General features: G+C 42.6%; 2 protein-coding genes across 2 annotated transcripts; both read right to left on the reverse strand.

Moving 5' to 3' along the window:
- LOC8059285 (NADPH-dependent aldehyde reductase-like protein, chloroplastic) lies at positions 234-1428 on the reverse strand. Its single transcript, XM_002467097.2, has one exon. It carries the CDS (start codon positions 1338-1340, stop codon positions 555-557), a length of 786 nt encoding a protein of 261 aa, XP_002467142.1. The 5' UTR covers positions 1341-1428; the 3' UTR covers positions 234-554.
- On the reverse strand, positions 6426-7393 carry LOC8059286 (NADPH-dependent aldehyde reductase-like protein, chloroplastic). Its single transcript, XM_002467098.2, has one exon. The coding sequence runs from the start codon at positions 7301-7303 to the stop codon at positions 6518-6520; it is 786 nt and encodes a 261-aa protein (XP_002467143.1). The 5' UTR covers positions 7304-7393; the 3' UTR covers positions 6426-6517.

Raw genomic sequence — 27471 nt, forward strand, 5'->3', positions numbered from 1 at the left:
TGATATATCAAAGCATTTCTAATTTTTCCACAAGATTTTTCAAAGGATAATAATAGCGATAATTATGATGAATATTGGAGTTATCAGAAGATAATTGATCAGGGAGAGTGTTAAGAATATTCTTATATTCTTAGTGATCAATTGAAGGCTAATTAGTAACTGCTAATAGCAGTTGTCGCCACGAGACATTGTCGTGGGAGTAGGAACTCCCCGCTCCATCTAGAACTGCTCCATTGAGAATGTGTATATATACTTTTACTGTTCATTAATAAAGGACACACTTTTATTTTTACTGTTCCAATCTACTGTAACAAGAACATAGCAGTAGACCTATCCAACTAGACAACGCCTTATGTAAGTTGAGTTATACTGCATGATCCCCACTAAGTACACTCCTATACTACCGTACTTTTATTCAACAAAAAAAACGCTCTCGTACGGTACACGCATTTCTTCAACTTGTGTACGTGTGTGTGTGTGTGTGGGGGGGGGGGGGGGGGGGGGTAGATGCCACTATATTTGAACACCTGTTGGCTGTCGCGCTTAGACCCTTATTAGACGAAACCACCATTGACCCTGATGACCTGCCCGTTCACCCATACCGCGGCGTCGCTGGCCAGGAACGCCACCACCGGCGCCACGTCCGTCGTCTCGGCGATGCGCCCCATGGACTGCTGCTCCACCTTCCGCAGGAACGCTTCGTCCTTCCCGGCCAAGAAAAGCTCGGTGCGCACGGGCCCCGGCGCGACCACGTTCGCAGTCACTCCCTTCGCCGCCACCTCCTTGGCTAGGATCTTCGTCATCGCCTCCACGGCGGCGTTGGTCGCCGTGTACGCCGCGTATCCCGGCAGGAGCGTGCCGACGATGGACGACGAGAACGTCACGATGCGGCCGCCGCTGTTGGCTGGGACTCGGTTCGCCGCCTCACGGCACACGAGGAACGTCCCGCGCACGTTCACCGCGAACATGGCGTCGAAGTCCTCGACGGCGGTGTCCGCGAGCGCCGGGTACTTGTCGCTGAGGACGCCTGCACAGCAGACGACGATGTGCGGCGGGGACCCGAACGCCTCCTCGGCGCGGTCGAAGAGCGCGCGCACGGCGTCCGGGTCTGACACGTCCGCGCGGACGGCCACGGCCTGGTGGCCGCGGGAGGCGAGCTCCGCGACGAGCTCGTCTGCCCTGGCGGAATTGGACGCGTAGTTCACCACGACGCGCGCGCCGAGGGCGGCGAGGTGGGAGGACACCTCGCGGCCGATGCCGCGGGAGCCGCCGGTGATGAGCGCGACGCGGCCGTCGAGCCGGAGCAGCGACGACGTGTTCTCGGCGTTTGCGGCTGCCATGGCTGCTGGCTGCTTGCTGCCTTAACCGCGGAGTCACGCACTCTAGTCTTGTGTCTTGTGTGGTTGCTCAGCACGAGTTTTGTTTTGCTACTATGCTCCACAACGCGCGATGGCTGTGGATTTATAGAAGGTATTATAAGTAGTCAAGGCACGTGCGATCGTCTCTCGAGTGGGATGTGACATGGGTAGTGACAACTCACAATATTAATTCTTTCTTGACCGGTATAGCACCGGTGTGGCAGCTTCGGCAGGTTGATGACGTACAAGGTGAGAATATATGGAGCAGGCAGGATTTCCTGTGAGTATGCACACATTCTTATCCTATGGCCTTGTACTCCATATCAGAACTCACAATATTGAAAACTACCTATCTAGCTGAAAGAAAGGTTTAAAAATACAAAAAATTGCCTCGTTAGTAGAACACCAAAAAGATCCAAATGTTACGAACTACTCCTTTCATTCTAAATTGTAAACTTGTTTCGGCTTTTCTAGATTTTCTAGATATATATCTTTTTAATATGCATTTTGAGTTTTTGACATAGTTTACATATCTAGATGCATAACAAATAACATGTATCTCGAAAACCCAAAACGACTTGTAATTTAGAATATGAGATATATTTGGAATAGAGAGACTACATCATGTTTGCCAAAAGCCTATTTTCATCTCCTCAATGAATACACAATTATTGATATAACATGTATGCATGATTAAGTGTTTATGAATCCCTATGATTTCTATCTCAGTGATGTCAGCTTTCTCTATGAGACTTTAAGAGACAAGCTGAATCTGCTAAGGCCAATGGGCGATGGTTGTTGTGTTCGTCAATTAAATCCTTCATAACCAATGTCCTATATTTTTTTTTGATGAGGATTGGGTGCAAACCACCCTCTCACTCCAAATGCAATAGATCAAACAGGGATCCCACGATGAAACGTGTGCCTCCAAAGTCAACATCGGAGCCGGTGTTGGCTCATTTGTTGTGAGAGAAAAACACTGCTAAATGACTGACAGATTCGGCTGATACTTGAGCTTATTAGCCGAATCTGCCAGCCATTCAGCAGTGTTTTTCTCTCATAACAAATCAGCCGACAATACTTTCTGTCATGGTTTATTAGCCAAACGAACAAGACACCGCCACCCAAGATCCTCCGCCGTCCCGAGCTAGCCTTGCAGATCCACTCTACCTCTGCCTCCCCAACAGCCGCACCACCCCTATACAGCCTCGGCTTCAAGAGCGCCTCTACAGCGGTAGATCGACACATCGACCTGCTCGGGACACCTCCACTGCCGCCGCCATTCCACACCAGGTGACAGGACCGGATGATGACCTGGTGGTCTTGGACACATCGGAGCAGCTCGGTAAGCCATCCTACATGGGCATCATCAAGCGACCTGCAATCGAAGTTATGGTGGCACACCTATCCCAACCCCAAGTGGCTCTAGCCCTCAAATCCACCATTACCATGCCAAGGGGAAACATCTACTACCGGCGTGGTAGCTCTACCGCTCTGTCCTGTTGCCGCATGTCTCCTAGAGGCCACCATGACGACTGGTCTCCTCGCCGTGCTACGCTACATAGCCAGGCTACTGCACTTGGCGTCCACCTTCAATTCGCTTGAAGCTGGTTGGTTCGAGGCAAGAGTGAAGTGTTGGTGGTGTAAATTTTGCTGCGAGCCAACCTCAAAAAGTGTGCAACACCTCAAGCTTTCAAGTCGAGCGCCGCGTCATCCTCCAAGCCACTAGCGAGCAGAGTACACCACACCCTCCTCTACACTTCAAGCTTTTTGCCTCAAGACTAAAGGAAGGTGCATTGTGTGCCTTGCCATGGACCATCATGCTGCTTCCTATCTTGACCTAGTTTGGTGCTTCTGCTGCCACAGGCTTGGCCACCGAGAGAAGGACTGCAAGTATGCCTTTCTTCGAGGAGAAAATAAAGAACATTGTTCACCAATGTCGCTAGCCCTAGGGCCTGATAGATACACAATGATCTTTTTTGAATCCAGGATATTATTAAGACGGATGTTGTCAAGGTTGCAAATGCTTTCTACTCGCTATGGATAGGCAACATGGACATCTTAAATTCAGCAAATGTGGTCCTAATTCCAAAAAATATGGCACCGAGTCCATTACAGATTTCATCCTATTAGCTTGATTCATTTCTTCATCAAAATCATCGCCAAGCTATTGGCACCATGTCTAGCACCACACATGAGCTCCATCATATCCACAACACAAAGTGCTTTCATAAAAAAAGAAGCATATATGATAATTTCATGGCCGTTCGCAACACAGCAAGAAGATACCACAACTCTAAGCTATCAACTCTATTCCTCAAGCTTGACATTAAAAAAGCTTTTGATTAAGTGAAATGAGAATATCTATTGAACCTAGTAAATATTTTAGGCTTCCCTCGTTGATGGCAAGATTGGATTGCTGCACTCTTTTTCACCTCTTCTATGAGGGTGCTGCTGAATGGCATTCCAAATGGGCCGATGAAGCATGGTAGAGGGCTACAACAAGGCAAGGAGATCCCCTCTCAGGCTCTCACCTTGCTATTCGTCGTAGCCATGGACCCCCTATAAAAATTGCTTCATCTAGCAACAGAAATGGGTATCTTTCTAGACTAAGGGGAAGAATGACACAACTAAGGGTGTCAATGTACGCGGACGATATGGTATTTTTTGTCAAGGCAACAAGGGAGGACCTCCTCAATTTTTTTGAGGAGGCTTTGGGGCTCAAAACAAATTTATAGAAATCAACATTCATCCTGATTCACTACGAAGGATGGAATCTAAACAACATTCTAGCCAGCTCTCCTACTAAGGTCTCACGTTCCCCAATCAAATATCTAGGATTGCTGCTAACGGCCAAACGCCTAAAGCGAGTGGACTTTCAAGCATTGGTGGACAAAAGTGATCAGCAAGCTCACCCTCTGGAATGGGCGTCAAATGAACCCAGTAGGCTACTTGACCTTGGTTAAAGTGGTCATTACATTGTAGACACTGTACTTCCTCACAGATTGCATGCCCCAATGGAAACACTCAAGGACATTGATTGACAGAGGAAGAAATTCCATGGGGCGGGAGCCAAGGTGCTATCTAGAGGAACGTGCAAGATAAACTAGCCTTGATCAACAAGACCCAAATATTCAGGAGGCCTAGGCATCCTCTATCTTAGGAAGTTTGTGAGCAGCATTAGGTTGTGGTGGCTATGGCCAGGCACATCGATCCCGTTGACAATGGGGACAACAGACACCCTCATATGGAAATTCAAGGAAAATGGAGAATATTCTGCTTCGTGAGCTTACCATGTCTAGTTTATAGGTGCAACCCACAATAACTTTGAAACAATTACATCAAAATCTTGGGCATCAGCTGGCTTGCCATTCAGAACCGATTCTAGACTACTAACAGATTGGAAGCTTGGAACTAGCCAAATCAAAGGATCTGCCCACTTTTGTAGACTACATGCAGAATTGGGTCTACATCTTTTCAAAGACCGTAGGTTCACAAAGCGTTTATGGAGCGAAAGCATTGTTTGGACGACAGATCATAATTTGCACCCCGAATGCCTCGCCTAGTGACACCTTCGAGAAGTGGTGGACGACCATATCAACTGTACCTAGTGCAAACATGAGAGGCCTCCACTCGATCATCATCCTAGTTTGTTGGGAAATTTGAACGAAAGAAATACGAGAGTATTCCAACAAGTGGAGTCCACAAAATTTAGGGTGCTTTAGAAGATCAAGGAAGAGGTGAGAGTGTGGATCATGGCGGGTGCAAACACTACTGGAAATCTTATCTTTGCCGAGTGCAATATTTCAGGCACTCGAGAAACAAGTTTTTTGCCGAGTACAAAAAAAAAACACTATGCAAACAAGACACTCAAAAAGTAAGTACTGTTCACTAATTTGTTATTAGAGAAAAACACTCTTGAATAGTAGGCAGATTTGGCTCGTAAGCTCAAACGAATAAGGCCTAAGTTATTATCCTTAATTACCTTTGATTACCAATAGTTTATTCTTCTTTGATTACCAATAGTACATGTGTACGTAAAACTCGACGGATAAAACTTGAGTTTACATGATCGTGGTAGGCACCACACGAGGCAGAACCTCGCATACCCTCATACGTAGGAAAAAATCTACATAACCCCCTAAACTATTAAGGGTGGACTACTTCACCTCCCGAACTATAAAACTGGATATTCTACCCCCTAAACTTTCAAAACCGGTCAAATAACCCCTAGAGTGGTTTTGGATGGTGGTTTTGTCTTTTTCTTTTTTATTTATTTCCGCTAAATCTTTGAAAAATCATAATAAATCATAGAAAAATCATAAAATGAAAATTTCAATTTTGTTGGACTTCTAATGAGTAGATCTACACAGTGAATATATAATATGGTATACTTTAGTATAAAGTTTTAGTTGTAGCTTTAAATCTATGTTTTTCTGTAATTAAATTAAATAATTGATATATGCAGTTCCTATGATCCAATTGTGATGAAATTTTTATGGTGGGCTCATTATTGTATGCTTGAACTATGATAAACATTTCATACCCAGTGGATCACCTATAACTTAGATATCAATTTATTTAGGTTTATTCTTGTTAAATCTATGCTTTATCTATAACTAAGTTATACGTGATCCATGAGTATGAAACTTTTACCATAGTTCAAGCATACAATAATGAGTCCACCATAAAAATTTTATCACAATTGGACCACAGGAACTGCATATATGAATTATTCAAATTAATTACAGAAAAACATAGATTTAAAGCTACATCAAAAACTTTGTACTAAAGTATACCATATTATATATTCACTGTGTAGATCAACTCATCAGGAGTCCAACAAAATTAAAATTTTAATTTTATGATTTTTCTATGATTTATTATGATTTTTCAAAGGTTCAACAAAAATAAATAAAAAATAAAAAGACAAAACCACCCTTCAAAACCACTTGAGGGGGTTATTTGACCGGTTTTAAAAGTTCAGCGTGTAGAATATCCGGTTTCATAGTTTGGAGGGTGAAGTTTGGAGGGGTTATGTAGACTTTTTTCCTCATACGTACGTTATTTGAACTTCGTTTCGACCTTTTCAGATGCCATGGATACTACTACAATCTACAACTGAAGAAACTGTGCTGATTACTGAACACGAAGCACCCTTAGGCGAAGCCGCCATTGACCCTGATGACCTGGCCGTTGACCCAAGACGCGGAGTGGCTCACCAGGAACTTGACGACCGACGCCCCGTCCGTGGTTTCGGCGATGCGGCCCATGGACCGCTCCTCGACCTTCGGCACGAACGCCTCGTCTTTCCCAGCCAAGAACAGCTCCGTGCGCACGGGCCCCGGCGCCACCACGTTCGCCGTCACCCCCTTGGCCGCCACCTCCTTGGCCAGGATCCTCGTCATCGCCTCCACGGCGCCGTTGGTCGCCGTGTACGCCGCGTACCCGGGCAGGAGCGTGCCCATGATGGACGACGAGAACGTCACGATGCGGCCGCCGCTGTTTGGCGGGACGCGCCTGGCCGCCTCGCGGCACACGAGGAACGTCCCGCGCACGTTCACCGCGAACATGGCGTCGAAGTCCTCCACCGTCGTGTCCGCGAGCGCCGGGTACTTGGGGTTCAGGAGGCCCGCGCTGGCGACCACGATGTGCGGCGGGGACCCGAACGCGTCCTCGGCGCGGTCGAAGAGCGCGCGCACGGCGTCCGGTTCCGACACGTCCGCACGGACGGCCACGGCGCGTTGGCCGCGCGAGGTGAGCTCCGCGACGAGCTCGTCAGCCTTGCCGGAGTTGGACGCGAAGTTGATCACGACGCCGGCGCCGAGCGCGGCGAGTTGGGAGGAGATCTCGCGGCCGATGCCGCGGGAGCCTCCAGTGACGAGAACAACGCGGCCGTCGAGTGGGAGCAGCGACGACGTGTTCCCGGCGTTTGCGACTGCCATGGCTGGCTCAACCCCTCGCGGCGTCACGCACTTTAATTAGTCTTGTGCTAGCTTGTGTTATGTGTTGTCTCAGCACGAGTTTTGCTATGCTCCACACCGCGCGATGGCTGTTGTGGATTTATACAAGGTTTGCCGATCTTCTCTCGGGTGTGGAATGTGACATGGGGAGTGATGACAAATGACAATATTAAATATTCCTCCCGCTCCATCCTGGTTACCAGTAACACTAACACGTACCTACCACCAAAGTCTTGATATAGCACCGGGGTGGCCACGCCAAGAAATCGGCAGGTTGATGACGTACAAGGTGAGAATATATAGATAGAGCTACGATCACTGCTGCAGAATTAGGCATTAGCACCGGTGTCGGTAACGACATGTTGCTTCGGTTTCCGAGCCAGTACTGCCTTTCCGGGACTAAAGGCCCACCCTTTAGGCTCGGTTCGGGCAACCGTGGCTAAAGCCCCCCTTAAAGGGTCCTGCTTAAAGGGTTTCTTTTTTTTTTCACTTCTTGGGTTGCGTTTATTGTTTTTATATAATAATAATAGGTTTTTCAATATATTTTTTGCTGATACAATAATATATTTATATTACACGCATATTAAGCATATATAAATGAAAATTATAGGCTTAGCTTAATAATTAAGCTTTGCCTATAATAAAATGAATAGGCCACATCAAAAATTAAATAGATATGTAAAAAGCTTTATATATATATAGTTTTATATGTACAAAATTCGTAACACATATATACATAGAGTTTTTTCTCCCAATGATGTCTACAAACGATACAAATGATCATCGTTGTTTGGAATAAGAGTTTCGTTGCCGTTGAAGTGAAACTCGCCGTTTAGATTGATCACTTGCTCGCGGAGAAATCCTGCTATCGTCTCTTGGATAGCTTTGATTCGGTCTTTTTGTATGACCTTTTCCCTCAACCATTCCGTCTTTAATTTAAAATAAATAAAAAAGGTATTAGTTATCTAAATTATTCAATATAATTCAGGAGATAATGAAAAGAGACATGTAACGTACTTTGAGCGTCTCTGTGGGTGTTTGATTGACTTGTGCCATCATAAATTTGCACACGTAATATGCACATAGATTGTTCCCCCTTCTTGTCTTAAACACTACTGTACGATACATATATATATAAAATATTCACGACCACGACAATAAGAAGGCTAAAAGTTAGCGAAAGTTTGCTAGCTAGTAGAACTTACTTGTTTACTCCCTCTTTCGACACTTTGTACTCCATCAAAATCTTCTGCCCACACTTGCCACAAGTAATGAGAGGGAGTTCCGGACGGTATCGCTTTTGAACCCGTTGAGAGACCGAAGACCCGGTCACGGTTGCCATCTACTATCCATACTCAATTTTTAAACAATTATAAATTCCACATTTACTAGTAAACATGTATGATTAAAGAAGAACCTAATAATATCCTTTATTTGTCTAGTTACTTCAACAAATCTTCTAAATTATACAATGGACATTATGTAGTAATAAAAATAAATCAAGTGATATTAACAAACCAATTAATTTGAACTATCCTACTTTCTAAGATCATAAAAAGATACTATAATTCATTCTTGCAAACTACATTAATACTAGGTCAACCATAAAATATGATATATATATATATATATGGATACTAATTCATGTGAATGATTCGGAATAACAACGTGGATTTGAGCTAAAAATAATGGGAACATCACAAGCCAAAAACAACATGAAAAAGACAAGAAAGACAAAAGTTAGTCACCTCCAAACACGAAGAAACGATGACGGGGTCGAAGAAGATTAACAATGGGCGTCGGAGATGAAGAACAAATGAGGAAGAAGAAGCTCCAAGAACAACAATGGTGAATGGTGCTCTCGGTTTCAAATGGGCAGAGAGGAGGAGGGATCCGGCCTATAAACCGGACCTTTAGAACCGGTTCAGGGACAAAACCGGTGCTAAAGGGTCACCCTTTAGCACCGGTTTGAAGCTTTGCCTCGGCCCGTGGCGCTGGCCGGTGCTAAAGGGGACCCTTTAGCACCGGTTGGTAACACGAACCGATGCTAAAGGGTTCCTGCCCTGACAGCACCTGTCAGTAGCCGTTGGGCAGGACCCTTTAGCACCGGTTCGTGTTACGAACCGGTGTTAAAGGGGTTTTTAACCTCGGGCCGCAAAAAAGCCGAGGTTTTTAACCATTTTGGGCATCAACCAATGCCTCATTCTGTAGTAGTGGATTTTCAGCGAGTGTGCACACACTACTATCCTATATGGCCTTGTACTTCACATCAATATGAAAAACTACGTATCTAGGTCAAAGATAGATTCAAAAATATAACTATTCCTTATATTCTAAACTGTAAGTCGTTTTAACTTTTCTGGATATATATTTTTTTTTAAATATATTTTGACGTAGTGTACAGTAGATGCATATAACAAAAGTTATGTATCTCCAAAAGATAAAAATGACTATAGTTTGGAATGGAGGAAGCACGTTATGGTCACCAAAAGTCTATTTTCATGTCTTCGATGAATACAGAATCATGATATAATATGTACGCATGATTAAGTGTTTGTGAATTCTTACAATTTCTATCTCAATGATGTCCGCTTTCTTTGCGAGACTTCAAGAGACAAGCTAAATCTGCTAAGGCCAATGGTTGGCTGTGTTCATCGATTAAATCCTTCATATACCATTGTCATGTATTTTTGTTGAGTGCAAATGTGCAATTACCATTTTGGCTAGACACGCATAACAACTAAAGTTTTGTAGCTTTCTCTTCTTATTAATTGCTTTGTTCATGTGCTTAGGCCAATACCAATGTATGTTTTATGGGAGTTTATGTGCATTAAATAAGTTAGTGTGATTGTTTTGTTCCATTTTTTTTTTGCAAAATGGACACTGTAGTACTTTCGTTTGTATTTGACAAATATTGTCCAACCATGGACTAACTAGGCTCAAAATGTTCATCTCGTAAATTACAGGTAAATTGTATAATTAGTTTTATTTTCATCTATATTTAATGCTCCATGCATGCGTGTAAAGATTCGATGTGACGGAGAATATAGAAAATTTTGCAAATTTTTTTGGAACTAAACAAGGCCATAGTTTAAATGAAGAGAGAGATGAAAATAGTTTTATAGAGATAAAACTTGTTTATACTGTTTTCAATACCAGTGAGTCTTAGAATAAGAGCCATGAAACGTCCACTGACACTGGTCTTAGTTTCACGAAACCTCGGACGACCATAGACATATTTCTTAGTTGTTAAGTCTCTTTCCACGTAGCAAAGACATATCTCCTCATTGCAAACCCTTTCTCCATGCCATAGCTATTGTAGAACCACATTCTTCTTAGCTAAGAAACGTCTTGCTAACAATTTCATGATGATAATCTTATAGCTATTCACTCAGATAAACCATCTTTTCTTGCATCTCACATATTGTTTATGATAAGAGTTACTACACAAATATCAATTCACTACCACAGAATTGACTTTCACTGCTGGACCATCGTTGTTATTTCTTACAAACCCGCAGGGATAGTGACTGCTGGTCTATCACTGGCTCACTACTGGTTTTTGGCTTGAATAAACAATGATAGGACCACCCGACACTGTCGGTTTCTGGCAGGAACCGTTACTGATATTGCGTCATCACTGCCCATTTTTGGCTTGAATGGGCACCGCACAAAAAAACTTTATAGGTGTGTTTGGTTCGATTCCTATATTAGCCTGGCTAGTCCAACCAAACCAGGCTAGTACAAGCCTGCCTCTAGCAAGCCAAAATATGATTGTTTGGTTGCCTGCGCATTTGAGTCAGGCTAGGATGTGTTCGTGTTTGGTTGGTTTACTTGGTTTGCATACAGTCACCTTTCTCACGCTGGTGAGTTTATCCCTCTCTCTGTCTCTCTCACACATTGCCTCGAACAGGTTATGGGCACAACCTGCTCCGGCTCCTTCACCGCCACTGACATCGCACCTGGCCGGAGGCCGTCATCCAGTGCCTCCTCTTCCTCCTCGCCGCGGGCATGCTCGTCGCGCTCCACTCCCTCCCCCGCGGCGCCGCCCTCGGGCTGTGCCGCTCCAACGTCGGTGGCTCCTCCCCGCCCAGTCGCACCGACGCGGGAAGGACTGGAGTGGGAAGTTGACGCCTTTGCCCCCTAGACGTCGCCGGCCAGAGCCCACTACTTTCCGGCCAGAGCCCACTACTTTCCGAATGACGCTGCCCAGCCAGAGCCCACTACTTTCCGCCGTCGCCGGAGCCGACCCCTCCGTCTCCGCGCGCGGCAATTGCATTCTCCTTCGCCTCGCCGTCGGCTTCGAACCCGTTCCAGACGCCAGCCGCGTCGAATCTCTTCTAGATGCCAGCTGCGTCCAACCCCTTCCAGACGCCGGCGGCGCCGAATCTGTTTCAGACACCGGCTTCGGCCACCTCGCAGGTGCCGTCCCTATCGCCCTCGCCGTTCTACTTTAGCTTCTAGCACCAGCAGCAGCCGCGGCCGCAAGTGGCGCCGGTGGGGGGAGGGGGAGGTCGACGGCGATGGGGACGCGGCAAGGAAGACGGTGGAGGATCAGGGGAGGGCGATGGCGCGGTCGGCCTCGACTCGGTGGAGGAGAATCGGTAGGTGAGAGAGAGCACTGACGAGAAAGCCACACAGGGCTGGCTCGGGCCTAGCTCCAGGAGAACGGCCGACTCGGCCGTTCGATCCTGGCCAGGCTCCAGGCTTATGGCCGGCTCTGGTTAGCCAGGCCCCAAGCCCAATTCAAGCAACCAAACATCTAAAAACTGGCTAGAGCCATAGCTACAATGGGCTGCCAACCAAACACACTCTATAACTTTCTCATATGGTATTCGTTGAAGATGAACTTTATATCAAAATTATGTTACTTTTCAAGATATACAACTTTGTAGTCCAAATATTTTTGATTTAAGGTCATTTGCATGTCCAAATGTGTATCATAAGATTTTATAGAGTTAATACCAAAGGAGTACATATGCTCTAAAGTCACAAGTGAGTGGTAGAAAATGATCTCAATGGAGGAACAACCAAACAAAAGTAGTAGATCTCTAAAATTTTTCCAACTTTGTAGTTCACAATTTTTTATTGGAATTTGTTTTGATATTGAAATGTTTGTTTCACAAGATTTTATAGAAGTTAATACCAAGGGAAAATTTGCCACGCGACATCCCAAATGACCTCTCTTTGCTGGTGGACACTAAAGATAATCAGATTTGCTGAAAGACATTCTACTTTTTGTCAAATTTGCTAGCAGATACTGCGTCTATTAAAATATCCATTTTCAGGCTTTTGAGGAGAGACAAGCACAGGAAATGTCCTTTCTGCCCATGTATTTTCTTCTTCCTCTTGCCCCCTTTGTTTTTTTCCTTCGCTCACGTGACTGCGCTGTGGGCACATGGGGATGCTCGGTTAGGCGGCAACTAGGGAGAAGCACGCACAGACAGTGGCCATGCTGCTGGTGCCCTCACGTGCACGAGCTCTGTATAGGGCCATCATTTGGGTGTACATGCTTGCAAAGAAAATTTCAAACTATTTCGACATAGACGGGGCATACATGCTTCACAGAGCAATACAACCCGTCTAATGTTATAATAACTAAACACTTGGGTTCCCAAGTTTCTGTGGTTCATATGCATTATGATGCCGTATTGGTCTCAAATTTTTTCTTATGCTTGTGCCATGGGTGATCAAACCACCAAGTTTGGGTTTTTTCTGAGATCGTTTGCTACTTTTTTGGTTTAATTGAATTTTTGCGTGACGTCACCGGTTAATTAGAGGTTGTACTGAGGCTACCCCTGAGTCGATCCGGAATGGTGCCAAACTTTACCATAGGGTCCCATGTGCCCTAGGGACCAATTTTCGGTCCATGTCAATGGAAAAATTCTATTGTGCCCTATAAGTAAGTGGCCCTCTTTTGTCTTGTGTAGCACAACAAAAAATATATTAATATTAAAATGATCAGAAAAATCTAAGATCTTGTGTGGGGCCATCATTTGGGTGTACATGCTTGTGAAAACAATTCAAACCATTTCAACACAGGTGGATCATAAATGCTTCACAAAGGAATCCAACCCATCCAATGTTACAATGACTAAACACTTGGGTTCCCTAGGTATGGTTCATATGCATTCCAGTGCCATGTTGGTCTCAAACTTTTTCTCGGGATTTCACGTACCACGGGTGGTGAAACCAAGTTTGGGGTTTTCTTGAGATCGTTGCTACCTTTTCTAATTTAATTGAATTTTCGCGTGACGCCACCGATTAATTAAAGGTTGAACTGAGGCTACCCCTGAATCAATCAGGGGATGGTGCCAATTGCCACAGGGTCCCATGTGCCCTAGGAACCAATTTTCGGTTCATGTCGATGGAAAATTCTATTATGCCCTACATATAACTGGTCCACTTTTGTCTCGTGTACAAAAAATATATTAATGTTAACAATGATCAGAAAAACCTAAGATCTTGTGTGGAGCCATCATTTGGGTGTACATGCTTGTGAAAAACAATTCAAACCATTTCAACATAGGCGGATCATAAATGTTCACAGGGAATTCAACCCATCCAATGTTACAATGACTAAACACTTGGGTTCCCTAGGTTTCTATGGTTCATATGCATTCCGGTGACGTGTTGGTCTCAAACTTTTTCTCGGGATTTCACGTGCCACGGGTGATGAAACCACCAAGTTTGGGGTTTCTTTGAGATCGTTTGCTACTTTCTCCAGTTTAATTGAATTTTCGCGTGACATCACCAGTTAATTAGAGGTTGAATTGAGGCTACCTCTGAATCGATCCAGAATGGGGGCCAAACTTTTCCACAGGGTCCCATGTGCCCTAGGGACCAATTTTCAGTCCATGTCGATGGAAAAATTCTATTATGCTCTACAAGTAACTAGCCCTCTTTTTTCTCATGTAGCACAACAAAAAATATATTAATACTAAAAAAGATCAGGAAAATCTAAGATCTTGTATGGAGCCATCATTTGGGTGTATATGCTTGCAAAAAAATTTCAAACCATTTCAACATAGACGGATTAGGAATGATAATATCTCAATTTATTCTCTTTGGGATTCTAAAAATCTATATATAAAAACATCACTGTCTTAGGGTCTAGAGTTTAAAAAAGAGTTTTCTATAAGAAATATTTCTAAAAAATTCAAAAAAAAGGTTTTTAATCTTATACACTGTAGTTAGCTTATAGCAAAAATTAAAACAAAATTTGACCAGGGTTTGAATTTGGGTCTTCATTAGGTATAAAGTTTAGTGCCTTGACCGCTATGCTAGAATAGTGTTTTGTGGTGGGTTGATTCTTGATTGTTTATATTTTTATTCGATACTATCGCAGTCGGTTTCAGCTAAAACAAAAACAAAAGAACTTGAATAGTGTTTGTGGTGGGTTGATTGTTTATATTTTCTATTCGATACTGTCACAGCCGGTTTCAGCTAAAACAAAAACAAAAAAGTTTTTCCACATAAGGTTTGAACTTGGGTCTTAAGGTTTAGAGTTTACTGTCCTAACCACTGTACTAGAATAGTGCTTGTTGTCGATTGATTATTTATTTTTTATTCGGTTGTGTCGCAGCCGGTTCCAGCCCTTGTCACTGTTGGTGCCAGCCCTGCCCCGGCACCGGCAGTGAGTCACCCTCATCACTGTCGGTTTTAGCTTTGCCCTGGTAGTGATGATGGGGCACTATAAAGTAGCAGAGCATGCGCTGGTGAAATATTTAGCCTCTTTCGAACTGGCGCGTCGCTCTATTCCTGCACGCTGGCATACTAGCGTCTCCACCCGTGCCCTCTTCTTCCCCGATGCTGCAGGAGCACCACTGCCACCCATGCCCTCTTCTTCATCGACGCCGCCCGAGCACCGATGACACTATGTCGTCGTCTACCTCCTCCACACGCACCGCCATACAGTGGCGGAGCTAGAAATATTTTCTAGGTGTGGCGGCTTATAATGATCAACCATGTATAATATAACTATCAAATATGAGGACACTATGAAATGACTTATTGGGACATTATCAAAATGTTTATATTACTTTGTGATCAGCAAATAAAATAGACATGGGAGACAGTGGCTCCGCCATTAAATCCATCAGTCCTGTATAGTGTTTCACATATATACATAATAGTCTTTCATTCTTTTGTATAAAATTTAGGTATGGCAGTTGTCGTACCTTGCCAGACAGCTGCCTCCGCCCCTGCCGCCACACCTGCATCTCCAAGGACAGAGACCCCTAAGAGCGCATAGAGAGATGTTACCGCGCTCCCACAGTGAGTGCCTTTGGTGCCATGCCCCATTGGTGTTCATTGAAATGCTTGTGAGGCTGACAACCTTGTGTAACTGCCTTTTTCTCTTGAATGTGTAGCAAAACTTCAAATTTTCTTACTAGCAAATGTTTTTTGACCTATGTGCTTTGTTATGCAATAATTTTTATGCACCAAATAAACTATTGTAGCATGCGGTGTCTTCAAACTATTATATCTAGAAACCATAAGATGATTTGACATTTGTAGATACACTACTATAATAATATACTTAAACATAGTGTACATCTAAGCATATAACAAAATCCATATATCTAAAAAAAGCCAAAATGTCTTGTGGTTTGAAATCGAGAACTTTATTTGGACATGAAAAACAAAACTATGCACATTTGAATTTTCCATAGACAAGGACCCAACCTGGCCCGACCTGCCTTCCCCGAACTCATTCTCTTCTAAGGTCGCTAGAGTTGGGGAAGAAGAGCAGGAGGGGGATTGAGAGCAGAGGACACATCTACACTAGGGTAAAACCCCTACATCATGGAGGATCTAGAGTCTTGTGAGACTTTAGATTAAATGAAAATTATAGTTTAAATGAAATTTCCTCGGTGCTTAGTGAAAATATGACACTGATATTACTAGCAGTTGCACACATCCAAAACTCACCTCTATCATGACACAGGCATGGCTCGTCACCCAACTAAAGATAGGCAACAAGAAGGGGTAATTTTGGTGGGATGGGAGAACCGCATGATCTGACAAATGCTAGTGGTGACAATCACGGTAAGAACAAGGCACCATGGACCCCTACCTATTGTCTCTAGCTAGATCAAGATGACCATGTAACTTAGGTATCATTTGACTAGGTAGCCATACATGTTAATTAATTCAAACAGTCGTAGCTTACTTGATGTACGTAGCAGGAGGTTCAGTGGATTGATCAGCCAGAATGTTCTAGCAACAGCAAGGCTAGAACCACATGAGGTCTGTCAAATGTTCTAGAAGGCCCCAAGGCACACTGGACTTCCACTTACTTTGACAAAGTCGATGAGCTGCTTGCTCCTAAAAAAGTAGCATCCAAATACAAGACTATCATCGGGGCACTTGCAAGGAAGTACATCCCTATAAAGTACAGGAAGTGGATCGGGAAAGAAGATGACCCGTGGAGGGTTGTTGAACATGTAAAGAATGTCATATAGGGAATGGATCCCAAAGTTTTTCACTTTCCCAAAGGACTGTGACATGGAGACAATCAAGAAAAGAACAAAAATGATCATTGGGATATTCTTCAAGAATTTTAAGGGGTCATTGTATAGGGAGTTTGTCATTAATAATAAAGAGCCAAAAATAAAGAGCCACGCTGAAGGACTTCTGGGAGGATTTCAAGGATTAAAGGAATACAAATCAGTACTTGGAAGTGAGCAGGAAGAACAAGGAGAACTCAGAGAAAGCTACGCTTCCTCACTAGTTCAGCTCTCGAGGCTACTTTGGTCAGATCAATAAATTTCATGAAAAACTTCACGAGGTGGATAAACATGGTGTTCAGCCTGAGACTACCTTTGGGAGCCTAGATCGTTAACTTTCTATATGGCGAGGGGGTACACCACGACGTGGATAGGAGCTTTAGCTCTAAAAATCCATCCATGAACAACCTTGTCACAAAGACCTATGAGGTAAATAAGAGGTGAAACAAGGGACCCACTCTTCTTTTAGGGATGATGACATGCTTACCCAAGCGCTTGGAACCAAGGAGCATGGTGGTCATACTAGAGGCTCTGACACCATTCCTTAGAAACTTGCATTTGATGATGATTTGTACACTGGTCGGAGCTACTCCAAGGGTAAAGTGGCCAAAGAGTCATAGGTTGAGAGGGCTCTGAAAGAGATGGAAGCCAATTTTGACAAACGGGTCGAGGAGAAGGTTAAAGAAAAAGTCAAGGAAATGTTGGCATCTAAGGGAGCACTAGAACCTATTGGGACTAGCACTGGTCCACAGGTCATGGGTCGTAGCAGCTACAAATCGACCCCGCCCGACAATGTAGAGGTGAATGTGCCTCATCTGATTGATAACATCACCAAACCTATGCCTGTCAAGTTGTACATCCATCAGCAATGGACAACTGACAAGGTGGCGCTCGGCCAGGCCTAGCCTATGGGAGATGAGGTAATCTATGGCCACCCAATCCCATTACGGTATGCCTACATCAGCATTAATAATATACTTGATAAGAAGTATAACAAGGTCCACGTTGATTACCTCATACATCAAGACAGGAAACGCCTTGTTCAGAACAAGGGTGCTCATGTCGCTTGATGCAAGCACTTCATTATGCTTGATGACCAGTTGTCTTCAGATGATAATGATAGGGAAGAAGACAAATTGCCACTGAGAGATCATGAACCCATCTATCACTCTCCTATGCCTCAACATCCTACCTCTTCCTTTCCTTCTCCCCACACCAGACAAAAGAGGTTTTCCTTCTCCTCCTACTCCACATCACACCTCTTCCTATCCCTAACCCTAGAGAAAAGAGGATTCTCCTCCCCCTCCTCTTCGTGCTTCCCTACCAAGATCTAAAGAAGTGCCATCTCGATGTATAGAAAGCACAAGGGCAAGCACAAGGGCACGATCAGCGTTGAAGAGAGCACCATGTGCTTCGGTAGATAAAGTTCCAAAAAACGACTATAAGGAAGAAGCCGATGGATAAGGTAGAGCCTGTCAAGCATCACTACACAGACCCATGTGTTATTTTTTAGAACTTAATCACCTCGCAACCTAGGTGGATGAGTGTCACCAATACAGATCGGTAAGACAAGAGCAGGCACAATGAAGAGAGAGCCTGAAACCAAGAATTTGAATATCAGAGAACAATAAAGAAGTTTGTTGAAGATAGGGCATAAGCGAAGAGCAAGCTGAGTTACTTTATCTACAAGAAGTAGGCAAGATTGAAACGGTGAGCGTCGCATACCAGTATAAATGTGGGGAACCTTTGTTGAAAACTTGGAGTGAATATAATGATTTGCCAACAAATATGCGTCTACTGCATGACTATTACATTATTGATACCCAAAGCAGATAGTACACCGATTTGAAGCTCTCATCTTATCTAGAGTGGTGTTTGGGTGACAAGAAGAACACTGCATCATATTATCATATCAGATATGACTTCCTATTTTAGCTCTTCCACAGGTGTGTCCTTGACAACCAAATTATGATGTTGTGGAATTTATAAGTACCATTCTAGTACAATGCTATAATATACCACTTCAACAATGTTTAACATATCCCATGCTTTATGCAGGTGGTTGGCTTCATATTGCGCTGAGAAAAAGCTTTGGCACATTGGATTCTTGTACCCAGTGATAGTAAATGAGAAAACATGCAGAGGCGATAGAGGATATGACAAGGCCCATATGATAGATGTGGTGACCATGGCCGTCAAATATTTCGTCCAATAGAACACAACGAGCATGTTTCTAGCCTACAATTGCAAGTATGTGTTCTCATCCTTTAATTTGGTCATCACAACTATTTTTTAAATATTTTGATTAACTAGGACTTTGTGATTGCAGGTCCCATTTCATCTTTTTCAATATCAAACTTTATGAGTCATGTATCGAGGTGTGGGACTCTAAGACGAAACCACTTTTTTCTGTTGCTCCCTTATGCACAGTGTTGAATGAGTAAGTGAACCCAATAACATATTTTTTAATCACATAGAAGATTCTCATATTTTTTTATTTTAGACATTATATAACATTGTCAAGGCACAAGTGGTTGTGCTCCCAACCCCACTATTCGAGGTTCACTAATAGAGCAGTCGATGGCAAACAACGAATGCAGGTGTTGACAGTTGTTATTGTTCATTATAAACCATCCACTTCGTGCATATAAATGATCACCAATAGAAACTTAGGGTTTTAACTGATAATTTCCACAAGTTTTGATGAATTATATTTTTCTATAAGGTTATGCCAGAATATAAAAGGAGGATTAGACCATCAAATACAATGAAATTTAAGTGTGACAAAATCTATCTTAGACGGATCTAGAAGACACCAAAAGGCACTCAGCGCTAGGGGGAGCCCGAGAGACTGCTAGGAGGGGCTGACCGGGCCCACCCTAGTGTCGCCCAACCCCCATGGAGGGATTTCACCGCTGTCTTCTAGAAGCTTCCTCCACCACCTTCTAGAATGCATCTCCACCATTCCTTAGGTCGGTTTGATCCAAGGGTTGACGTCCTCTCCACCGGGCTATAAAACCAGACTTGACCCCCTGGAGCAAAGGAATATATGCATTAGATCCAAGAAATCTAGAAATTAGGGTTTCTAGAGATTAGAGAGAGCTCTAGTTCTTCAATTTCTAATTAGTAGAGTCTTTCTAGCAAGGTTCAAGTAGCGTTGGGCAAGTTGCTCGGGATTCCAGATCTGTTTGTCTAGAGACTGTAATTTTATCATTGTATATATTTATGACTTTGCTCTATTTCAATATTATGTTGCTACTTATTACATTCTTAGTTTGCTCTACTTATATATTTGATATGATTATAATTGATAATGAGTATATGCATATATTCATAGAGCGGTTAATCTAGTACTTGAGTGGGTTAAGTGGTATGTATTATATAAGCATGGTGCTTAGATATTATTTACCTACGGAAGAACTCTATATGTCGGTCCACATGGTAGATCACGAGTGTGACAAACCTGTTGAGTCCTCTAGAGTCCACTCCCCGTATATAAAACAAGTAGAACCGGATCACGAAGGAGCACACTCTGTTTCCAATCATCCCTAGTTGATGTTCCCTATGCTATATTTAAAGTTGGTTATGCTATAAATGAGAGTATATATTTTACTTAACATACCCTGCTAAAGCATAAGAGAGGTTGGTTTATCAAAGGTATGCACATTTATTCACGTCATAAATATTGGTCTCACAGTCCTTCCTAGTGGTAAAGTATAAATAACGATACCTGGAATATTTCTGAGTGAAATGTTACAACAGGTGTATTCTATTTGTGCGCTTGCGGATAATTTTTATTTTATATTCTTAAGTGTGATGATCATAAGTACAACCATATTTCTGATATCATGCTACAGATGACAACTTAGTGTGTAGTGATGTTAGAAATGTCAACAATGGGTTCTACGTATTGTGGGCAATATACCATTACGTTGGCGGGAAAACAGAAGCCTCACATAAACCGGTGTGTATGCTTCCCATATCATGTATTTCGATGGAACAAACTACTATTTTTGCTAATATTTGTTTATTTCGAGACAACGGAATGAACTGAAGTGTTGCAGGCTTCTAGAAGGCGACATCCAATGTTTCCACGATGTGCTAGCAGCCTTCATTATGGATGAGGTGTGTAGTAAGAAGGGGTTCTTCTCCCTTTGTTAGGCCAAGACCGAGGATCACAAGCAATATGAAAAGCTACCTATGATAAGTTACTGTAGAAGAGAATTTTGATGGACATCTGGTCATGTAAATCGCTCTATTTTTGTAAAGTCATTGTTACAGAATGAGGCATTGGTCGATGCCAAAAATGATCAAAAACCTCGGCCTTTTTGCGGCCTGGGGCTAAAGACCCCTTTAACACCGGTTCGTCACACGAACCGGTGCTAAAGGGTCCTACCCAACGGCTATTGACAGGTGCTGTCGGGGCAGAGACCCTTTAGCACGGGTTCGTGTTACCAACCGGTGCTAAAGGGTCCCCTTTAGCACCGGCCAGCGCCACGGGCCGAGGCAAAGCCTTTGGCACCGGTTTGTAACACAAACCGGTGCTAAAGGGTGACCCTTTAGCATCGATTTTGTCCCTGAACCGGTTCTAAAGGTCCGGTTTATAGGCCGGATCACTGCTCCTCTCTGCCCATTTGAAACCGAGTGCACCATTCACCATTGTTGTTCTTGGAGCTTCTTCTTCCTCATTTGTTCTTCATCTCCGACGCCCATTGTTGATCTTCTTCGACTCCGTCATCATTTCTTCGTGTTTGGAGGTGACTAACTTTTGTCTTTCTTGTCTTTTTCATATTGTTTTTGGCTTTTGATGTTCCCATTATTTTTAGCTCAAATCCATGTTGTTATTTTGAATCATTCACATGAATTAGTATATATATATATATATCATATTTCATGGTTGACCTAGTATTAATGTAGTTTGCAAGAATGAGTTATAGTATCTTTTTATGATCTTAGAAAGTAGGATAGTTCAAATTAATTGGTTTGTTAATATCACTTGATTTATTTTTATTACTACATAATGTCCATTGTATAATTTAGAAGATTTGTTGAAGTAACTAGACAAATAAAGGATATTATTAAATTCTTATTTAATTATACATGTTTACTAGTAAATGTGGAATTTATAATTGTTTAAAAATTGAGTATGGATAGTAGATGGCAACCGTGACCGGGTCTTCGGTCTCTCAACGGGTTCAAAAGCGATACCGTCCGGAACTCCCTCTCATTACTTGTGGCAAGTGTGGGCAGAATATTTTGATGGAGTACAAAGTGTCGAAAGAGGGAGTAAACAAGGGTCGTATATTCTACAAGTGTCCGGATCATAATGTGAGTTATTTTCAGATATTTGCTTATATATGTGCATATTTTTTAAATGATATTAATTAAACTTTTGATTCTCTCTTTTAATTTCAGTGGGACGGTACCGGCGGATGTACAGGTTGGTACTGGGTGGAAGAATACATTGAACACATTAAGAAATCTTTTGCACAGGTGGTTGAGGCTGAAGGTGGTGAGGCAGTGAGCCGACGAAAGGAGTTCAATGATGTTGATCAAGCGAATGATCTATCTATTATAGTTGGGATCGGACACGAACTAATTATGTTGCTTAAGTGTGTTGACGGTTCTTAAGTATCAATTTTAATTATCAAATAAACAAGGGAAAGGACCCATATGCAACCAACACCTAGAATTAGGGTTTGATCTGACAGAATTCCACGAGTTTTGTTGTTTATCTGTTTCTGCAGGGGGTTATCCGGAAATAAGGAAGAAAGGCCCACATGTCGGGATTACATAGAGATAACAACGCACCACACGATTTTCTACCATCCAGAAGACTCCAGAAGCCACGGGAAGAAGACAGAGGCCGAAAGGGGCCAGGCCCAGGGCGCCCGCCCCCTATTGGATCTAGTTCGGGACTCTCTTCGCACGGGATATTCCACTGACCTATTGGATCAAGAAAAACATAGTACCACCTCGTCTACCGACCCAAAAACGCATAGAAGGGAAGGACTATATAAGGAGACCCCCCTGGCCCCTGGAGAAGACATGAAGAAATTATCATAGAGACTGAGTGGTGCCCTCGAAGGAAAACCTCTTCTCTAATTAATATTTCTTTTTAGGCTTAGCAACCAATGTAAGGTAGAAATAGATCTTCTAGTTTCTACTAGATTGAGAGAGATAGAGTGGAGGTGTAGATTGGAGGAAGCCCGGCCTGTCGGTGTCTACTCCAAGCTTGTACCTGCGGGATCAATTTCTCCTCACCCGAAGCTTGCTCCTAGGATTTTTCAGTATTTCGACTTCTAAATTCTAGTAAGTTCTTGTTTTATTGTTCTTATGGTTTATGAGTTTACTTTAATCTCTTTGCATAGAGTTTAGAGTAATCATTGCTGGCGTAAACGTGGTGTTTAGGCTGGGGTACTCATAGATATTCCCTGACTAGCTGGACCGTGGTAGTAGTGAGGAACGTGACAATTCCGAGTTACCTTTGTAGATCACATCTCGTTAGCAGGAAGGATAGGGTTTATAGGTGCGGGTTGAACATCCTTTGTGGTGTCTAGATTCCGTTAGCCTCCCCATTAGAACAATAGATCATCCTTATCAAGGTTAGAAGGAGACTACGGTTCCAGTCTTCTCTATTTATCACTCACATCGAAAGACATTCTTTGTGCCTAAAGGTTAGTAGTAATAGACCGGTTAGTCAGATGCACTCTTTCTCCTAGTGGTAAAAAAATAAATACGATACTCTGGATAACCTCCCGGGTGAAGTGCTCACCGATATCCGTGCGCTTGCGGATCAATTCCTTATTGCGTTCCCAAATATGAACAAGCATTTCTGGCGCCGTTGCCGGGGAGAAAGACGGTTGCTGAGATAACCTGAGTCTTACTACTAGCTTGTATCTATACTTTTATCTTTTCTTATCTTTTATATTCTTTATTCTTACCTTATGGAAAACCAAAATTCTAAATCGATCCATGAGTCTGCAATCCCTTCAGCAACTGACCTTTTACCATGGGAATCATCATAGCCTATCCAAACATCCCAGTATAAGTTAAGTTCTAGGTTGATTGCCATGATTCAAAACCTATCTTTTTCGGGAAAGGAAGACGAAAACCCTTACCTTCATATTAGAGATTTTGAGCAAACATGTGATTGTCTTCGCATTGAAGGCATTTCTGATAAAACTTTACGTTGGAAGCTTTTTCCTTTTTCCTTAAGGGGAGAAGCTAGACAATGGTACAGTCAGAAGGTAAGTCAACAACAAGGTGAATGGGGAGTTTTACGAGCCAACTTTTGTCTAGATTTCTATTCCCTTGACCGTATAGCCGACCTTAGACTTGAAGTCCTATCTTTTAAACAAAAAGATAATAAAACTTTGGGAAAATCCTAGAAATGTTTTTCTGATCTTTTAGAATCTGGTCCAAACCTTAATCTTGAAGACCATGTTCTTTTATTCCACTTTTTTCGAGGTCTTCATAAAAATCACAAACAAATGCTACACACAATGTCTAGAGGTTCTTTCTTTCGCATCCCTGGTGATGAAGCTAGAGTGATCCTAGATAGAATCCTAGAAGCTGAGATGGATAATACCCTTCATGATGAAACCTACGAAGCCGAAGTAGACACTCTACCAAATTCTTTAGCTACTTTAGCTATCCCAAGTTCTGAGCCACAAGAGGAAGAAATTCCACCACCGGACTTCATGCTGGATATAGAATCCGATCTTTTTGCCGATTTTGGAAATATTTCAAACTACCATTCTATTGACAAACCCCAAAACGGTAAGTTTAGCATTTATTTGCCAAGTGAATATAAATTGAGAGAGCTTATCTCAGTCATGAGTAGCGAATGGTTGGAGGAATCAGAGCTTTCCTCTGAGGTGATCCGTTTGGACACACCCTCTATAACTATACGCTGTGCTTATAATTCTGATCGATTTAATGCTCTTTATAATCCTGTTGTGGGGATCAACATCATGTCTGAATCTTTTGCACTTAAACTATTTAAAAATCTTGTCTTAACCCCCACAACAAAGGTCATAAAGGAATCTTCGGGACGATTAGTCCCCAGTCTTGGAATTATTAATGTCCTACCTCTTACGGTAGAAGGCTCCAAGGTTCATTTGAACTTCTATATCTTTGATACATGGGACTTCGACCTATTGATAGGACAACCTTTTAGAAGACTCCTTTATGAAGGTCATACTGGAAAGCTACACATTTCTTTTGGAAAAACTTTTAAATTCCCGATAACAATTTCACATTCCTTAAACAATAAGGCCGAGTCATATCTTTTGCCTGATCCTATGGAGGAGGTAAAGGCTGCATCTCTAGAGCTTTTAGATGAACCAGACTTAGAAGACGAAACTCCTTTCTTCACTGAAGAAGAAGACGAACCTTCTGAGCCTGAACCCTTAGATGAGTTTGCAGAAACACCTAGACCTCCCATAGAGCTTAAAACTTTACCACCCGGTCTTACCTATGCTTTCCTAAACAATAATCCAGAGTTCCCTGTAATCATTAGCGATAAACTCACTCAGGATCAAACTCTGCGATTAAAGACCATTCTTGAAAAACATCACTCAGTTTTTGGCTACTCACTTCAAGATCTTACAGGAATCAGTCCTATGATTTGTACCCATCGTATTCCAACAGATCCCTCTGTTACACCCTCTCGAGAACCCCAACGTAGACTTAACAACACTATGAGAGAGGTAGTTAAAAAGGAAGTTATAAAGTTGCTGCATGCAGGGATTATATATCCTGTGCCGCACAGTGAGTGGGTAAGCCCAGTGCAAGTTGTGCCTAAGAAAGGAGGCATGACTGTTATTATGAATGAAAAGAACGAGCTAATTCCACAATGCACCGTCACAGGATGGCGGATGTGTATAGACTATAGAAAACTAAACAAAGCCACGAGAAAGGATCACTTTCCTTTGCCTTTCATGGATGAGATGCTAGAGCGGTTAGCAAACCATTCGTTCTTCTGTTTCTTAGATGGATATTCAGGGTATCACCAAATCCCGATCCATCCCGATGACCAAAGCAAAACCACTTTTACATGCCCACTTACCGTAGAATGTCTTTTGGGTTATGTAATGCACCAGCTTCTTTTCAAAGATGCATGATGTCTATATTTTCTGATATGATTGAAGAGATTATGGAAGTTTTCATGGATGATTTCTCTGTTTATGGAAAAACTTTTGATAGTTGTCTTGAAAACTTAGACAAGGTTTTGCAAAGATGTGAAGAAAAGCACTTAATCCTTAATTGGGAAAAATGTCATTTTATGGTTAGAGAAGGAATAGTGCTAGGACACTTAGTGTCTGAAAGAGGTATTGAGGTAGATAAAGCTAAAATTGAAGTAATTGAACAACTACCTCCACCTGTGATTATAAAAGGAATTCGAAGCTTTCTTGGCCATGCTGGTTTTTATCGTAGATTCATAAAAGATTTTTCATTTATTGCTAGACCACTTACTCTTTTGCTAGCCAAGGATGTTCCTTTCGAATTTGATGATGCATGTCTAACATCTTTCAATTTATTAAAGAAAGCACTCATCTCTGCACCAATCATTCAACCCCTGATTGGTCGTTGCCTTTTGAAATTATGTGTGATGCTAGTGATTATGTTGTGGGGGCAGTATTGGGACAAACTAAAGATAAGAAGCATCATGCAATTGCTTATGCCAGTAAAACTTTGACAGGAGCTCAACTTAATTATGCAACCACTGAAAAAGAGCTTCTGGCTGTTGTCTTTGCCATTGATAAATTTAGATCTTATTTAGTTGGAGCTAAAATAATTGTTTACACTGATCATGCTGCACTAAAATATTTGCTCACTAAAAAAGATGCTAAACCTCGCCTGATTAGATGGATCTTATTACTCCAAGAATTTGACTTAGAAATAAAAGATAAAAAAGGAGTAGAAAATTCTGTTGCAGATCACTTGTCTAGAATGTATTTTAAGAGTCCACAGGAAACCCCCATCAATGATTCACTCCGGGATGACATGCTCTACGGGATTAACAGGTCTGACCCCTAGTATGCAGATATTGTTAATTTTATGGTTTCAGGGTAGGTACCACCAGGAGCAAACAAGAAGAAGCTTATTCAAGAAAGTCGTTCACATATATGGGATGAACCATACCTCTTCCGAGTATGCTCTGATGGCTTACTTAGGAGATGTGTGACCACTGAGGAAGGATGGAAGATCATTGACAGATGTCATTCATCACCATATGGAGGTCACTATGGAGCATTCCGTACACATTCAAAAATCTGGCAGTGTGGATTCTACTGGCCTACAATGTATGAAGACACGAAGCAATATATCAGAAGATGTGGGCCATGTCAAAGGCACGGAAACATAAATACAAGGGATGCAATGCCACTCACCAACAACCTTCAGATTGAGCTCTTTGATGTCTGGGGAATAGACTACATGGGTCCATTTCCTCCATCAAAGAAGTGTGAGTACATCTTGGTGGCAGTTGACTATGTCTCCAAGTGGGTAGAGGCATTACCCTACAAGCATGCCGACAACGTCAGTTCAAAGAGGATGTTTGAAGAAATTATATTTCCAATATTTGGAGTTCCCAGAGTAGTGATAAGTGATGGAGGAGCACACTTCATCGAC

The sequence above is a fragment of the Sorghum bicolor genome, chromosome 1 (genome assembly GCF_000003195.3).
Source record: "Sorghum bicolor cultivar BTx623 chromosome 1, Sorghum_bicolor_NCBIv3, whole genome shotgun sequence".
NCBI classification, from domain to species: domain Eukaryota; kingdom Viridiplantae; phylum Streptophyta; class Magnoliopsida; order Poales; family Poaceae; genus Sorghum; species Sorghum bicolor.

Coding starts and splice junctions, on each gene's coding strand:
- LOC8059286 (XM_002467098.2), bottom strand. CDS start 7,303: ATGGCAGTCGCAAACGCCGGGAACACGTCGTCGCTGCTCCCACTCGAC.
- LOC8059285 (XM_002467097.2), bottom strand. CDS start 1,340: ATGGCAGCCGCAAACGCCGAGAACACGTCGTCGCTGCTCCGGCTCGAC.